Source organism: Eurytemora carolleeae, unplaced genomic scaffold (assembly GCF_000591075.1).
Source record: "Eurytemora carolleeae unplaced genomic scaffold, Eaff_2.0 scaffold664, whole genome shotgun sequence".
Taxonomy (NCBI): domain Eukaryota; kingdom Metazoa; phylum Arthropoda; class Copepoda; order Calanoida; family Temoridae; genus Eurytemora; species Eurytemora carolleeae.
In genome coordinates this window covers 66,650-83,835 of record NW_019396568.1, presented here as the reverse complement: position 1 = coordinate 83,835, position 17,186 = coordinate 66,650, and the positions used below count along the sequence as shown (strand labels likewise).

General features: G+C 31.1%; 1 protein-coding gene across 1 annotated transcript in view; it reads left to right on the top strand.

Moving 5' to 3' along the window:
* LOC111705639 (ionotropic receptor 25a) overlaps positions 1 to 11,915 on the top strand; it is a 17,566-nt gene extending 5,651 nt beyond the window's left edge. Inside the window, exons 7-16 of the mRNA XM_023478256.1 lie at positions 1,745 to 1,866; positions 3,424 to 3,538; positions 4,108 to 4,161; positions 4,818 to 4,892; positions 5,592 to 5,601; positions 6,946 to 7,004; positions 7,417 to 7,460; positions 11,113 to 11,168; positions 11,740 to 11,810; positions 11,900 to 11,915. Of these exons, the coding sequence (XP_023334024.1) occupies positions 1,745 to 1,866; positions 3,424 to 3,538; positions 4,108 to 4,161; positions 4,818 to 4,892; positions 5,592 to 5,601; positions 6,946 to 7,004; positions 7,417 to 7,460; positions 11,113 to 11,168; positions 11,740 to 11,810; positions 11,900 to 11,915 (622 nt within the window). The remainder of the gene's footprint in view (positions 1 to 1,744; positions 1,867 to 3,423; positions 3,539 to 4,107; positions 4,162 to 4,817; positions 4,893 to 5,591; positions 5,602 to 6,945; positions 7,005 to 7,416; positions 7,461 to 11,112; positions 11,169 to 11,739; positions 11,811 to 11,899) is intronic.
* The last annotated feature ends 5,271 nt before the right edge of the window (positions 11,916 to 17,186 follow it).

Sequence of the window (17,186 nt, the reverse complement as noted above, 5' to 3'; positions counted from 1 at the left end):
GGATGTTGTTAAAAGGAAAAAAAAAACATTTTTATTTACAATTATATTTAACCAAATTTCAAAATTTGGGATGTATACTTTTTTTTTGATAAATTAGACAGTATTATTAAATGTATATCTATATGAAAAAAAGACATTCGTATATATGATGCGTATAGCCGGCCAAATGGCTGGACCAATTGGGCTGAATTTATTTGTGCACGCTCATGGGTGCCCGGGAGTGTCATAGGCTAAAAAACGATTTATTTTTTTATTTTTTTTTATTTCCACGGTTGTATTTGTTTTCTGTTAGTATTGTCTGAGTACGTAGTTTAATATTTCATCTATAGAATTAGAATTAGAAAAAACTGTAATTCTTACCAGGAGGGAAAATAAAAAGAAATTAAGAAGAAAGTTTTCCGCAGAAATTGGATGAAATCTTACTTTAAAACTTTCATTAGTTACAAAGTTTATAAGAGAGTGGGGAGCAATTAATACAAAAACCCTTAAAATACATGAAAAATCCTTATTATAATGTCAGCTATCAGCATGTGACATCCTTTTATGTTGCTAAAATTACATTTAAAGGGCCTGTAAGTTTTTCTATTATTAAAAGTGTTGAATTTTTTTATGCGTTAATGTAGAAATACGCAAATCACTTCTGTAGAGAAACTGCAATTGAAAATATTTTGTTTTTAACCCAAAACAGGCGGGGGGGGGGGAGGCGATTTACAATCGCAATTAATTTATGTAAAATCTTCTCCTAATAATTCAGACAAATGTTGGTATACGTGGATACAATCATAGCTGAAAACTTTAGAATTGTGGATATTGAGATTAATTAAATAATATTCAACCACTGAGTTTGCAGAATCCCGGACAGTCAAATCAGAAACCGGGAAATTAGAAAAATGTACGCGCCATGTATTGAGAGAACATTTATCGGAAATTAGTAGAAATATCCTAAAAAAGAGACAAAGAGTGGATCAACTGGGAAATTATCAATGTCCACATCGAATATTCGGATTAAGCAAGCGGTATTAAGGGTATCCTGTTCTAAAGTTCCTAGAGCTGAAAACTTTAGAATTGGATATCCTTAATCCCGATCGGGTAATGAATCTGGAGATTAATAACAAGAGGAGAACAAGCATTATTTAATCTCGATATTAAGAAAAAGGGTGGATCAAGCATTAATCCCGATATCCAACATTTAAAAAGTTGCCAGCTCAGAGCCGGAAACTTTAGAATGGATAACCTTTAATCCCAACTACTTAATCCAAATATCCACTTTGGAAACTTTTAATTTTAGTCCAATTGTATTTTAATCTCGAGATTATGTTAGTCTCGAGATTAGCAAAAAGAGAGGATCAAGCATCAATCCCGATATCCACCATTCAAAAGTTGCCAGCTCAGGTCAGATTTCTGTAAATCAGAAATGGAAATAAGAATTTCATGAGTTACTTAAAATTAAAGATAATATTTTGCAATATCAAGATCTCAAACATAATAAAAATTAACATTTTATGTATCGACTAAAAAGTTATTTCATATATATTTTAACATTGTTGTAATTTTTTTGTGTTTACGAATTAAACAAAGGTTAGAAATTTTAAGTTGTTCAAGAAAAAAAAATCGGTTGCCGTAAAATAACCTAATTTTAACAATCATAATTTGAAATATATAGGACAAGTAAGAACCACTAAAGGCTCTAAAAGCCTGATTCTGTTATAATTTAGAGCTTGACTTAAATTCTTGTTATGTTTAGATGGTCCCCATACAGTTACCAGAACAACATGGAGAAGTATATTGACGATGATGAAAAAAGATATTTCAATCTCAAGGAATGCCTTTGGTTCTGTATGACTTCACTCACACCTCAGGGAGGAGGTATTTGTATGTTTCATGTGTTTTATTTTCCTACCCTTCGATTCTGCACAGTTGTAAATTGAACCCAGCGTAATTATTTTCATATAATTTTATTTTACTATTGCAGCATAAGATATTTTAAATAAAGTAGCTGAAGGGTCCGGCGTTGTCCGTGAAATGTTAAAAAAAATTTAAAAATTCGAATTAAAAAAAATTGACATTCTAAAAAACGATTTTAAAAAATCTAATTATTTTTAACCTATGTTAACCCCAAAGTACCCATGGTTTCCTAAAAAAAATGTATTCGTTCCAGCCGTTTAACCAAATATAGCTGACATATATACAGGGTTACCCACAAAGGATGAGACTTTTGTACGGAATTTGTGCAGTCTGTTTTTTTGCATTCAGGTTTCCTTGTTCATGCCAAAACTGGTTTATTTTTGTGCTTAATAATTTATTAAACCATCAAAATACTAAATTAAATGAAGAAACAAAAAATCAATCTACAAATTAAAATAGTTTAAGAGTTTAGGGTCCTCTTTACGAGGGGAGGAAGGCCAACCACATAAATCTCTAGTCCGAACCACATTCTCTGAGATTGATGTGGTTGGCCTTCTTCCCCTCTCTTTACAGTCACATAATTTGTGGGTAACCCTGTATATATAATCGAAGAACTTTATTATATAGATTTTCAAATCTAATGATTACTGTTTACAAATTCTAATCTTCTAATCCCTCTATCTTTTCAAACTTGGATATTTTCAAAGCTTAAAAGAAACTGTCATTGCAATTACCATTAAAAGGAGGCCATGCCCGATTCACAGCTGTACCTTTTAAACCTTTATCTGATACAAAATAAGGAATACGTTGTTGTTTTTCTAGCCTCAGTGATAAAGAGATATAGAGAAACCACAATTTAAAATAATAAACTTTAAAAAAGAATATTATTGATATATCATGCTTGATCAGATAGAGGTTGTTTACGGTTCACAGTTCAAAGTCATCTGAAAAATTATGTCTGTACAGTCCATTTAAAATATCAAATGTCATCAGATTTCAAAGATACAGGTTTATTCACAAAGGACGAGACTTCAGAGACGATTGTACATAATTTGTATTGTCTGTTTCCTTTGTTTCTATGTAGATATGTATATTTATGATTCCATGCAATTGTAAACTTATTTCTTATATTTTGCCTTATTAAATTGAATAAGCTATAAATTCAAGGAAAGGAAACTGTCTTAATTAAACTTGGAATCGACAAATTTAAATTTAAAAAGTTTTAGTTCATCTTTACAATCTCATCCTTTGTGGGTATTATTATAAACAAAGTTGTAAATCAATGCTGGATCCTGAGATTTACATCATAAAAGTTCTGATTTAATTTCAAAGATAAATGGATTGAAACATTAGGGATTTCGTTCATTTCGTAATTTCATAAGAGGTCAACACTTTTTAGTAGGATATCTTTAATCTTACACCCTTGATCCCGATATCCAATATAGGCATTGGTATGATCACTACAGGATACTGAAGAGGAATTAAATTAATACGTAAGTAAATACGTCTTTTGCTAAGGTGAGGCTCCTAAAAATCTGTCTGGTAGATTAGTTGCTGCCACCTGGTGGCTTTTTGGTTTCATCATCATTGCTTCATATACTGCTAACTTGGCCGCTTTCCTCACCGTTTCTAGGTAAGTTAAAAAACGTCGATGTTCTAGGTTGGAAACGTCGATGTTCTAGGTTGAAATCGTCGATGTTCTAGGTTAAAAACGTCGATGTTCTAGGTTGAAAACGTTGATGTTCTAGGTTGAAAACGTCGATGTTTTAGGTTAAAAACGTCGACGTCGATGTTCTAGGTTAAAAACGCCAATGTTCTAGGTAAGTTAAAAACTTCGATGTTCTAGATTGAAAACGTCGATTTTCTAGGTTGAAAACGTTGATGTTCTAGGTTGAAAACGTCGATGTTTTAGGTTGAAAACGTCGATGTGTTTAGGTTGAAAACGTCAATTTTCTAGGTTTGTCGATGTTCTAGGTTGAAAAGTGTTTCATTTTGATAAATTCTCCTTGGTTTCTAAAGCAAGTCACTTTTGTAGAGTAATTACAAAGGAAAATAATCAGTTTTCAAAATGATAACATAAATACATAATTTAAACTTTATCAGAAAAAAGCTTTTAAGAATATTGTTGTTAAATTCGATAAATGGAGAATTCCGTTAAGAGTCTCTTTAATCTCTTTTCCTTGATTACACTTCCATATCTAGGTTGGAGACCCCTGTTGAAAGTTTAGAAGATTTAGCCAAGCAATACAAAATCAAGTGAGTTTAGAGAGACAATTTAAATAAGATTACAATACGTCAGACATAGATTTATTCACCTTCAGGAAAGAATTGTGGTTGAAATTTGTATAAAAATGCAAATCAAATTGAGGATACCATTGTAAATCCGGCCTTGCCATTTTTACATGGAGGGTCACTTGACATTACGTTTACCAGTTCCTTTAAGAAAAGTAGACTAGTTGATGATGTTCAACCACTTCTCTTGTGGGCCAGTTCAAGCAAAAGAAAAGTGCTTGAACCACTTCTACGCGGTTCAACCATGTCTCGCTATTGATTAAATCTGATCCAAAACTTATTTTACGAACAAACTGAGATTAAGATGTATTCCTTCATTTGCTCCCCATCAAAAATTCCATCTCAATTTTCTTTTTTCTAATCTTGATTACTTACAAATCAAGATTTACAAACTAGAAAATGTATTACTACACACTTGTAAAGAAAACTGTAAATATAATAAACAAAATTTAAGAAAAAATATAAATAATATTAATTATTTCAGACGCATTTAATTTTTCATTAAAGTTCCCTTTCTTAGCCAAGAAATTCTTAAATAGATGTATTTTGTTTTAGAAATGTACTTTGATAAGATCCTGTTTTGCTTCTTGTGATTTTAAATAAAAAATATTTTTATTTAGGTATGCTCCTAAAAACGGTTCCTCTGCAGCAGTCTATTTCCAAAGAATGGCTTATATTGAAGAAAGATTCTATGAGTAAGTATTTTTCACCCCAAATGCTTATTCTTTTTTTTATTTTATCGAGTAAGAATGAAATATAAACTTTGATCGTTGAATATTTTCAACTTACTGACATCTTAAATTCTGAATCGACCTCCTTCTCTCTCTTAATTAATTCTGCAAATGATATTTAACTTCTTAAATTGATACAATTTTGAAAAGTTCTGTCCATTGAGTTTTCAAGGATGAAAATCCAACATTATTAAGTGGGCCTCACGAGAGATTAAGTTTGACATATACAGATGCATGAAAGAAAGCGTTTGTCAATATATCTTTGCAATCTTATAGTGCAAACCTTTTATATTATTTGAGCTAACATGATGCATAGCGTGAATGGTGTATGATGTAAGGTTGCAAAGATATAGAATTAATCTCTTAAAATTTGTTTAGTTCCATTAAGCAGTACTTTAAAAACCCTTGCACTTAAGCCAAAAGTGTGACCCCCCCCCCTCCATACCTAAAAAACTGTTGCATTTAAATTGTAAACTATACATAATCATGTTTTTATCTTTTATTCCTCTTTAACAATTAAATTTGCATTTGAACACGAGCCAAACGATATTTGCTGCGCTTTAGAACAAGTTTTATGTTCTTTATCCTTTTGCTTCTAGTTTGCCAAGATTTAGTTTAATTCAACCTTTTGATGTTGAAAATAGAATATATTGGATTTCCTAGTTTAGGACAGGTTTAAATACATTTGCACCATATCTTGCCTTTCTGAATGTTAATCATAAATAGGCGGGGGGGGGGTTAAGCCATCCGTACTATTGTTTTTTTGTCCTTGCACTCATATTTGTGAAACCATCATCTTAGAATTTCTTGATTTGTATAACACAGAAATTTAAAGGATTTTCTTTGCAGAAAAAATGTATTGATGTGGCCTTTAAAAAGGCACGTGTCACATGCTATTATTTGTTAAAAACAAAAACTTTGTTGCTAAGTTAACCTCCCAGGCACCGCAACCTTTGAAGTAAGGGGGCGTTCAAAAAAGTTAGCTTAATAACTTTGAATGTTAGGGTTTATTCTAATTATGTACACTCTATCTACTTTATCTACTGAACAGGATCTGTACTTTTTATGTGAAAGATCAGTACTATTTATTTACACTCTACTGTACAGGATCTGTACTAATTATGTACACTCAAGTGCACAGGAACTATACTATTTATGTACACTAAACTGTAGAGAATCTGTACTATTTATGTACGCTAAACTGTACAGAATCTGTACTATTTATGTACACTCTGTTTGTTATTATGGGACTAAACTTAATAACATCCATTCATTCATGTTATTATGGGACTAAACTTAATAACATCCATTCATCCTTGTTATTATGGGACTAAACTTAATAACATCCATTCATTCATCCCATTATGGGACTAAACTTAATAACATCCATTCATTCATCCCATACCAGTATTTTAAAGGTGACACTCTGTGGAAAAAGGGGAATGCCTTATTTAAATCGGCAGCCTTTTGTCTGATCATCGAAAGCAGAAAACTCCGCGTGTCTATCTCTAAAATATTGTTAAATTGGCAAAAAAAAACTGGAGTGTACGCTTGTGTACAATGTGCAAACTCAACGCAGCTCCCCTTACAAAAATTTCTCAAAGTTATTGTATGTTTCAACAAGGTTTTTCAAAAATCCAAATATATATTTTCTTCGAATTCTTTTCTCAAGATGAATTTCAAGCCGCCTGAAATAGATATTTTAGTAACTTTCAGAGGGTTTCCTCTATACTGTCATTTATCTAAAGCACATTTAATTTCTGCGTTCCACCCTCCCCCCCCCCACACATCCAGTCACTTTCAACTAAATTCTTTTGAAGATTAATTCTAAAAATGTGGGATATAATAATATTTCGGTAAAATAACATAATATTTAATGTAATATTCCCATAAATTGTATTAGTATGTACTCTGTACACTAAGCTGTAGTTATTTTATTTATTTGTACTTATTTGTACACAATTGTACTAAATTAAACTTACTTGTGCTCAGTTGACTTATGTTTTACTGTCTGTAGATTTGGCAGAGTATGCAGGAAGCCAAACTCCCTGACACTGATGAGGAAGCCTATGCTAGGTAAACTCACAGAAGCTTTTGAATGTCGTCTGTTTTTAAATCCTAATAAGTGCATGGTTGAACGGGTAAAAAGCGATGTGCACGGGACAAATCTTTCATAAGTTTTGTTCCAAACAATTTGACTCACCTAAGTTAAGATTTAGGAGTCTTCATCTAAATGTTAATCAGGTTCAGGTTCTCGGCATAAAATATATCAAACTTAATGTATCTATGTTTTGGCGGGAAATTTACAAAATAAATCTCAAATGTCCACCTAGGCCTCCATTTTCTAATCTTAAATTGAGTTTATACTCCAGTAAAATGCATGAAGCTAGATATTCTGCAATCTGAGGTTTATATATACATGCATATATATAAATAGGTATATATTTGAATATATTTATATTTGTTTGTAAATTCTAAATATTTGCAGAGTCCGGGCCTCTCCATCCTCCTCAGAGGGTTTTGCATTCCTAGGTAATCATTGTTTAACCTTGCGAACTTGATGAACCAGGGGAGGAGCTTTACAAAATTCTAACATGGTTCATTTTTAAACTCGTTGCCTTAAATAAAATAAAATCAAAAGTTCGGGGTTTTGCGCATTGAGAAATGGAACTTTGCAGGTTATTTCTTAACCCTGTCCCTATTGGGCTATTTTCGTCTGATAAGGATTTGGGGGTGCCTTAGATCAATAAGATAGGGAAGTGTGATACATGTAATAGTTCAACTTTCCTCTATCTTTAACCCTATCTCTGCTGGGGTACTTGAAAACCAGGATATGACAATTGATACATCATTGGAAAGCTCTTGTGCTCTACTTTTAGAATCTGAAAAAAAATTTGCATATTTGCAAAAATTGAATTTTTTTATCGCAAAATCCAGTTATATAGTAAAAATGTTTGCCAAAAAAAAATTGTCCAAAAAATGAAAAATTATTCATTTTTGAAAAGCCCTTGACCATGCCATTTCAAATATGCAAAAAATTTTGCAAAATTTTAAATAACCTGATTTTTAATCAAGAAAAACTAAAAATGTGCAAATTTCCTTTGTTTGCAAAAAATTTGCAATTTTTTTCGCAAAACTTGTGCAGTTCGTTTCCTTATGTCAAAGGCTTTCCAAAAAGCTAAATTTTATCAAAATCTGACAAGTGGAAGTGGGTCAAAACAAAGATTTAGTTTGTTACAGGAAAAAGCAGACATTCAGGCAGTGTGCCTGAAGACTCAGGCAGTTAGTATTAAAGCTCGGTTTTAGGCCTAAAGGGAGGGCTTTGGGTATGTAGGAAAAGTCAGAAAATTTCAACAGCCTCAGACCAATACTTTTTGAGTTATGTAAAAAAAACTACCAGCAGGAATAGGGTTAATGGTTAGGGTGCCAGGGAAGATTTTTAAAAAGTTAAAAAAGTACCTCGGAAAAATGTTCAAAAATAAATATTTTTAACTTTTGACAAATATTAACATATGTGACACATGTTATTACATCCATTTTTTTAAAGGCTTTTAAAATACATGCGAAATTTCGCAAAAAAAAGCACATAAATTTTGCAGAGAAATACGGTCCATTAAAAAGATTCTTACTTGGCTGGCTCATGGCTAACTGGTGGGTAAACGTACGTGGACAGACAGAATCTCAGAAAGACAGCTGGAGAAATCTGCAAATTCTCATCATTAAACATATATCAAAATAAAGAATAATAAAACTTAAAATGTAGAGCTCTCAAAGCAGAGAATTCCACACGTTTTGTTGCAGCTACAACACTTAAGGAATTCGTGGAATATTTTTTTTCACGAAAATATTTTCGCAAAATGTTCCCATTTTCGCGAGAAAAATATATTGTGAAAAGTTTACAAGGTTTGCATTTTTCGCTTTATTCATTTTCGCAAAAAAATGCAAAAAGTTTGCGAAATGCGAACGAAAGTTTTCGCTGGAAACCCTACCTGTTGCTTACTTGATAAAAAGTTTTAACCGCTTTTGATATTTTGAAACGCCAACCCGACATTCGACTGTCCTCCACCCTACCCTATGCATAACAAAATTGTTTAGCAAAATTTTTTCACAACTATGAAGTTAAAAAATGAAGAAGCTTTAGCGTTCTAATATTAGCCGTTTTTATATTTTTTTTTTATAAAATCAAACACGGGGAGGGTGGACCCTCCCCCCCCCCTTATTGTTATAGGGTTAATTCCCTCAGATATAAACAATGAACCTTGATCGCAAAACTGTCTTGAGGTGTTTTGTGCACAATCTAATACTCAACACTTTCTAGAATTGTCAGTTTTAACTTATATCCTAATATAGATATTTTCACCCTGACTTTGCAACACAATCTAGTTTACAAAAGACCCTAAATGTATTGTTGCTGTAAAATGATTTCATGAATGGCGTAGAATTACAATTAAATAAAACTCTGGACTAGGAAGACAACTGGTTGACTCGAGTTATGATTTTGAATTGTCCAAGGAACATGAAACACAGAAATAGTGGATTGTACACATCTCATTTTACTTGATAAGCTACTGGTAAAACTATGTGATTTTTAACCTAATCAAATACACATAAGATTGTGTAAATGTCGTCTTTTTAGTCAAAAGTTTTGTGGATCCCACTGTAGAAAAAAATATGGTCAATAATTTCCTCAGAAAAAATTGGGAAAAAACTGTAAAAATATGTCTGAGTTTACCCAGCCTCCACTAGATAGATGGAGACGGTCAAAACTAACTACTAAGGGACATTAATAAAAGACTTCATTATGTGACCTCTAAAATCATTATGTTTAGGTTTTAGGTATGAGATTAGCAAATTTATTAATCCCAAAACTTAAATTTAGATAACTTTTGCTCTTCTCAATTGCTCTTTCGTAAAAGGACATGATTTCAATCTAGCGTGCAATTCACTTTGATGTGTCGTGACTTGAAATAGAATATAAATTAGAATAATATAGAAATATACATCCCTTGTTATTTTAATTCAACTTGAAGTAGGGAAACATGTGGGACAAAAACGAAGAAAAATATTTGGTATTAAAATAAAATTTATATTTCTTAATATGGACACCAATATATATTTAAAATTTTAGAAACATACCTTTTATTACTTGCCTTTGTTAAGATTGTAGCTACATATTTACATATTTATTTCTATGCCCATGTGAGGTTTGCATGATGGGAAGAGGGTATATAAGTCATCAAAATTTACAAATATTCAAACAACTTAGTGACAATAGACTTAAATAAGAAAAACATTTTCTAACTACGTAGTAACAATTAACTTAAATAAGTAAATACATTTTCTAACTACGTAGTAACAATTGACTTAAATAAGTAAATATATTTTCTAACTACGTAGTGACAATAGACTTAAATAAGTAAATATATTTTCTGACTAATTAGTGACAATAGACTTAAAACTTTCTGCATTTCTCAAGAAAGAGACAAAAAAATCATCCTGAAAATTCACAACAATTTCAAAGTTTGATTATTTTCATTTTATTTTTTTTAGTTGTTGAAACTCAATAAATAGATGAAAGCTTTGAAGTGAAAGAAAAAAATTAAATTTCAAATGAAATTAAATATTTTTATCAAATTCCCATTTCCATATAAAGTATCAACTGTAAGTGCAAAATGTAAGCTGATGCCTTAAAAAGAAAAGAAAATTTGGATTTTTTCGTCAGTTTAACAATCATAGTAAATATGCAGAGGGTGAGTTTTTATATTTATCTAGCTAGGAATTTACCTATAATCATTCTCATGACTTATCTTAACACTTAACTTCTTCTGATTTATTTTAGGTTCTTTATCTTTCTGATAACTGAGGCCGTCTCAGTACTCGTACTATTTTTTAACTAAAGAAAAGTTTGGTCGTCTGTTATTATTTTTTTTCTTTAAACATTTATAGAAAATTTCCTGAAAGAGTCATGATAGCAGAAAACAAAACAGAACTATGATTTTTCTGTTTAAAACTAACCCATATAATCTACTCTAAGTAAAGCTACTTATGTCTAACACATCTTTTATCTCATATTTAACCAGCTAATTGGTTTAAAATATGAATGAAAAGTAGGATTTGTGTTGGTATAAAATGTAAGTTTTGTGTTTGCTATAAACTACAAACCAGATAACTTTAAAGTAATTAGGAGAAAGCACTGAGATTAAGTATGCACAGCTTCTGGACCCTTGTAATTTAATCCAGGTAGGTCCAGGACCCTTGTACTCTAATCCAGGTAGGTCAAGGACCCTGTAATCTAATCCAGGTAGGTCCAGGACCCTTGTACTCTAATCCAGGTAGGTCAAGGACCCCTGTAATCTAATTCAGGTAGGTCCAGGACCCCTGTAATCTAATTCAGGTAGGTCCAGGACCCCTGTAATCTAACCCAGCTAGGTCTAGAACCAATGTAATCTAATCCAGGTAGGTCCAGGGCTATTGTAATCTAATCCAGGTAGGTCTAGAACCAATCTAATTTAGATAGGATATAGGTCCAAGAACCATATTAGTTGAACTATTAAAAGAATAGTTGTTTGATAGATTTTCTTTAAAGAGAATATTCATTAATTTAGGAAACTTTTAAACTTTTTAAAAAATCAAAAAAAATTAGGAATGTTTAAAATCTTTTACAAATACTTTGCTTGGTAAATTGTCCTCGATTTTATCCAACGAACTTAATTTTGAATTTAATTCTAAGTAGATATTTTAGACATCAAATCTTTATTTGATAAGCTAAAAATATTAAAAAAAGATTTCTTTCACCAAATGTTTTTAAAAGGTTCACTCCGGGATTGCATCCCGTAAACCGTATGCTATTGCTCTACAGAAAGGATCTCCTATCAAGGAATTGTATTACTTATTTTTATTGCAATGAAAAAAGTTGGGTTGTCTTTGTTTGTTTTGCTTATTTTTTTTTATTGATCTGATCTTTACTTTAGCACGCCAAAATGGTAAATGTTCCAAATTTAGTTAAATTGAGACTTGTGTCAAAAATAAATCCTAGTAACAAAAAAATAAGATTGACTTAAATAACGAATAATTCTTTTGATTTAGATATTTTTTTTGACTGGGGCGTAAAGAAGAATGTAAAACCGGGATTTACTTGTCTTAAAATGTTTTAAAATCCTAGCTCAGAATATTATTTTAGCTTTACGTATTTATTAATATTAAACGAATATAACTGCATTAACCATAAAATTAGTTTATTACAAACAACACAGAAGGAGAAAGTCCAATCTATACGAAATTGCCGACACAACTTTGTGACCTCTTAACTCCTCCTGTTTTAAAGCATATCAAAAGCAAATGTGTTAAAAACTAGAAATTCATAAAAATGTTGTTCATGTGCAATTTAGTGTCTATACCATCTTTTTGATATTTCATTTTATTTTAAAAATTATTGTTTCAAAGTAATAACAATATGCAGAATCAGATGAGCGAAATGTAAGTCTTAAACTCTAAATGAAATGTTCTGCATTGCATGAAGTTTAAATATTTTCGAATTAAATGCATTTTGGAATTGAACATATTCTCTACTCTGAAAATGATTTTAAAGTTTGGTGTAAGGGATTATTATATAGACGTTAATTTAAGTGACCATCATATTTCTCAAACATTTTTAAATATAAATTTTTGAAAAGCCCTTGACCATGCCATTTAAATATGCAAAAAATTTTGCAAAATTTTAAATAACCTGATCTGTAATTAAGAAAAACTAAAAATGTGCAAATAATTTCCAAAAATGTCTTAGCAAAATTTGTGCAATCCGTTTTCTTATGTCAAAGGCTTTCCAAAAAGCTAAAAATTATCAAAATCTGACAACTGAAAGTGGTTCAAAACAAAGATTTACAATGCCCGGTTTTAGACCTCATGGGAGGGCTATCGGTATTTAGGAAAAGTCAGAAAATTTCAACAGCCTCTGACCAACACTTTTTGAGTTATGTAGAAAAACTACAGAGGGGGGGATCAATTTGATTCCCCTCCAAGCGGGAATAGGTTTAAAGTGGCACGCACGAATCACAACGGTTCCTTCATCAGCCTTGTCTTATTCGGAATGAATGAGATATCCACATTATTTTTTCGAAAATTTATAAATTTTCGCATTCTATTTAAAGGGTTAATTTGATTTCAATTCTTAGGGTTTCCAAGGGGATTTTACTGGCGCGCTATTTTCAGCCCTGTAATTTCCTCCCAATTCCACGGTATTCCGAACTTTTCCGGATAGGGTTTCCACGAAATGGCTAAATCTTTTGCGCAAAATTTGCGCTATTTTCGCGCAAATTTTTTTTGCGAACTTTTGCGCTATTTTTGCGCATGGAACGCAATAAGTTTTGCGCGGTTTTGCGCTATTTATTTTGCGCAATTTGCGAAAAACCGGAAATATTTTTTGCGAAAAAAGCGCATGAAACGAAATTTTAGTTTTGCACAATTTTTTTGCGCAATTTGCGCAAAACCGCAAATTTTATGCAAAATGTAACTTTTTAGTCAAATTGTCAAAAATTGATATTCTAAGCTTAGAATTAAAAACTGAAGATTTATTCCATACATAAAAAAAATATTAACATACGAGAATGATAACGATTATACCACACTCAATTGGTTACTTCCAGTTACAAAAAGTTTAAATTAAGGGACCAAAATTAATAAAATAGAAATTAGAGAGTGTGAAACTTGGCAATATTTTAATCCTATTAAATGATTTCAAGTGACCCTTTAAAGCTTTGCCTAATCAAGTATGAATTATATTCTTAAATGTTTTTAATCAAATTTCTAAAATCTTTTTGAACTCATATAGAATAATGGAAGAAAGTAACCAATGCCTGAAGAATCCACTTTTAGGAAATATGCATGTCCAAAACTAAAATTGTCGAGAAAATTGTGAGATTTGAACTCTTCTTAACTGTCATTGGTCAATTATGTAAAATTGACCAATAGGAAGATTTTTCCAGAATTGAATTCTAAGAAACACATACGTCGTCACCAACCGTTTGAGTTTTACGAAATTGCGGAATTGCGCAAAAATCTAGTTGCTGAATTGCGCAAAACTTGAGTTTCGCAAAAGCGGAATAGGGCAATTTTGCGCGAAATGACTTTTGCGAATGATTGCGCATATTGTTGTTTTTTTCGCGCAAAACTGATGCGCAAAGAAAGAAAAATTTTGCGTTTCGTTCCGCAAAAGTTTTGCGAATGGAAACCCTATTTCCGGACAATACGAGAACAGATGCGTGCAATTCTGCGCAAAGGAATTCCAATTGGAAACCCTTTTTTTCTTCAGATACAATGAAAAAAAAATTGTCAGAATTGATCTCTTTTCAATCAGGAAAAATGACGACATCTTCTTGATTATTTTTCAGATAACGTGTTAAAGGGAACCGTTTAAAATCAAGCGTATTGTTTTTTATATGGAATACGAGGGTAGTTTATTTAATACCTAGCAGAATAATAAAAGGACAGAAAAATAGAACATCTCAAGGTTATAATACAAGGAAAGGTAATTTCAGTTGCGAATACTCTGCGTACATATTGAAACCAGTTCTCTCAGCCTCTCAGGGCGGAATTTGTAAACAAGAATAGATGCATCAGTGTTGGTTTAGTATCCGAGGAGATTAAAAGCATTATATTTTGATAATTTTGATAATTCACATGAATAGTTTCCTATGACCAGAATACTTCATTGATTTTTCATGTAAAAGATGGATCCCATATCAGGCTTCGACATCAGTCTTGTGCTTACATTACCGCCCAGAGACAGTACACTGCAGTACAAAAGATGCGCACACCTATGAAATAACTTTCCTTGCATTATAACTTTTGAACACTTAAGCATGTCTCGTTAAAGTTATGATATGGTGTACAGTACACTGTACTTTTATTGTTTAATCACACGGTAAGTAATCATTTATGATAAGTTAGTTTTCATGAATTTTTCAATTATAACTATATATATATAAAGAAATAACAGAAGAAAAAAACAAAGATTTAGTACGTTTTTGCTGTTAACTTCTGTAATAGAAAAAAAGATTTTTATTTAATAAAATCAGTATAAGAATCTACAAAAAAAACCTAGTATCCTTTTAAAAAACTTTGCCCAAATCTGAAAGAAATGCTGTGACAAAAAAAAAAGAATATTTGTAAGGATATATCATTGCTTAATAAAAATGTGACGTCATCATCTTTCTCATGTTTTGAGATAATTATTCCCAAAGTTTTCAGACAACAAAAAAACATAATTTATAATTTATGAAGTAGTAATATATATTTGTCTGTTTGTTTGGATGTGCAATCATAACTCGTGATACCTCTGGACCGATTTGCCGCAAACTTTGTTTGGGGAATGTTTTTTGCGTGGTTTATAAGTGCCAAATTGGGTATGTTGACTTTGGTTGGGAAAACTCCAGGCAAAGCTTTAGATTAACATATTTCCAGCTTCCATGGATGCCAATATCTTACAATTATCTTAATCAACTCAACGTACCATAGAGGGTATATATGTAAAAAAAAAATGGAATTTTTTAAGTAAGATCTACTAGTAACGATTACATCACAACTTATTTAGATTAAAGAAAGGTTTCACGAAATCGTCAATTGCTACACACTCTAATTACTTTACAATAGGATGTTAAAGTAAACATTTGAAATTTCATTTTCAAAAGAATCAGGTTGAAGAGATAAAGGGATTAGAAATTATAGTCTGAGACAAATACTCAGTTCCTTTCTAACATATCCCTTCATTTCAGATAAGGGTTTAACAGATACTGTATATTTGCCCATTAAATGCACTTTTTAATCTAATAGCCATTTGTTGACAATTCCTTTAAAGGGACTGTAAGCGTAATATTGTTGAGCCCTTCATACAAAGAGTGGAATTCCCGGTTTACAGGGCTAGCCTTTACATCTTTGATAAAACACTAAGTGTAGAGAACTCCATGTTTTTATCTTGCCCAAATATTTAAATTGCAGTAAAACTGGAGTGTGCACAAATGTACAATGTGAACTCAAAGTAGCTAATGTTATTTATACATATTCTTCGAAATTCCAGAATATGTTGTGTCCAAGGCGATTTCTATAAATTAAATATCAATAATTCCAAACTATAAACATTTTGCAACCAAAGTGTACAACAATTGCATGCGTTTTTGTAGATATGAAAAAGAAAAAGTAATTCATCCTTAATCAGTTAAAGGTTTAATATAGGGGGCCATGGACACCACACTCTATAAATGGAGAGTTACTTTAATTAACGCCTGTACAGTCCCTTTAAGTAGTAAAGTTTTTCTAATAAAAGTTTTAGTCCTCCGGCTCTATTCTGCTCTTGTAAAGTAGAAAAATATACAGTATTGTCAGATCGACGCAAACTTTAAAGTTTCATAAAAAAATTGTTTAAATTTCAGAACAATAAAAATTATGTTAAGATTTGAACATCTTGATTTTATTCAAGTAATTAATATCTAACAAAATTATTCTTTATCTCTGGTAATGTGGAGAGCCAAAATTAAATTAATTAGAAAATGTTCATTCATAAATATATTTGCTTAAAATAAACATATCGTAGTTCTGTTCCACAGTTTTATGTGTTCCACTGTACCCAAACTATTAAACCTTTTCTCTTGTATGAAAGTATAAATTGTAATTTTGTTTACTTTACTGCATTTCAACGTGCACAGAATTATGAAGTAAAAAAAAGTAAAAAATATTTTAAATCATGAAGTTTCTAAATGTTTACTTCCAAAAACATATTTCTTTACTTTGTTTCAATTTAAAGAAAACCCTGTAAATAATGAATAAAAAGGTTCTAAATTGAACATATTTAAACTAATGTTGCTTTAAAATAATGCAAACTTTAATATGAGAAATACACAACATTTATTTCTCAGTATATTATAGCACAAAAGGGGTAGCTGGAATTTTGGGAAGTGAAACTTTGGTTTAAAATATATTTACTTTTGCCGCATTTTTAATTTAATTTATTACATGAAATCAGTCAGGCACTTTTTACGGAGAAACCATAGTTGAAAACATGATCAAATTTTAAAATATTTTTTCAAACAAAGCTAAAGGGAATTGGACATGGACGTATTTGACATTAATAGTTTTTTACGCAGAAATATGATAAAACACATATATTTTTTTATTTCTGCCTTTTCACTGTCAAAAAAAACCTTTTCAAACTTTAAAATAAACCTACTTTATCACTAGATACGGACTTAGGGGGGGGGGGGCAACGAG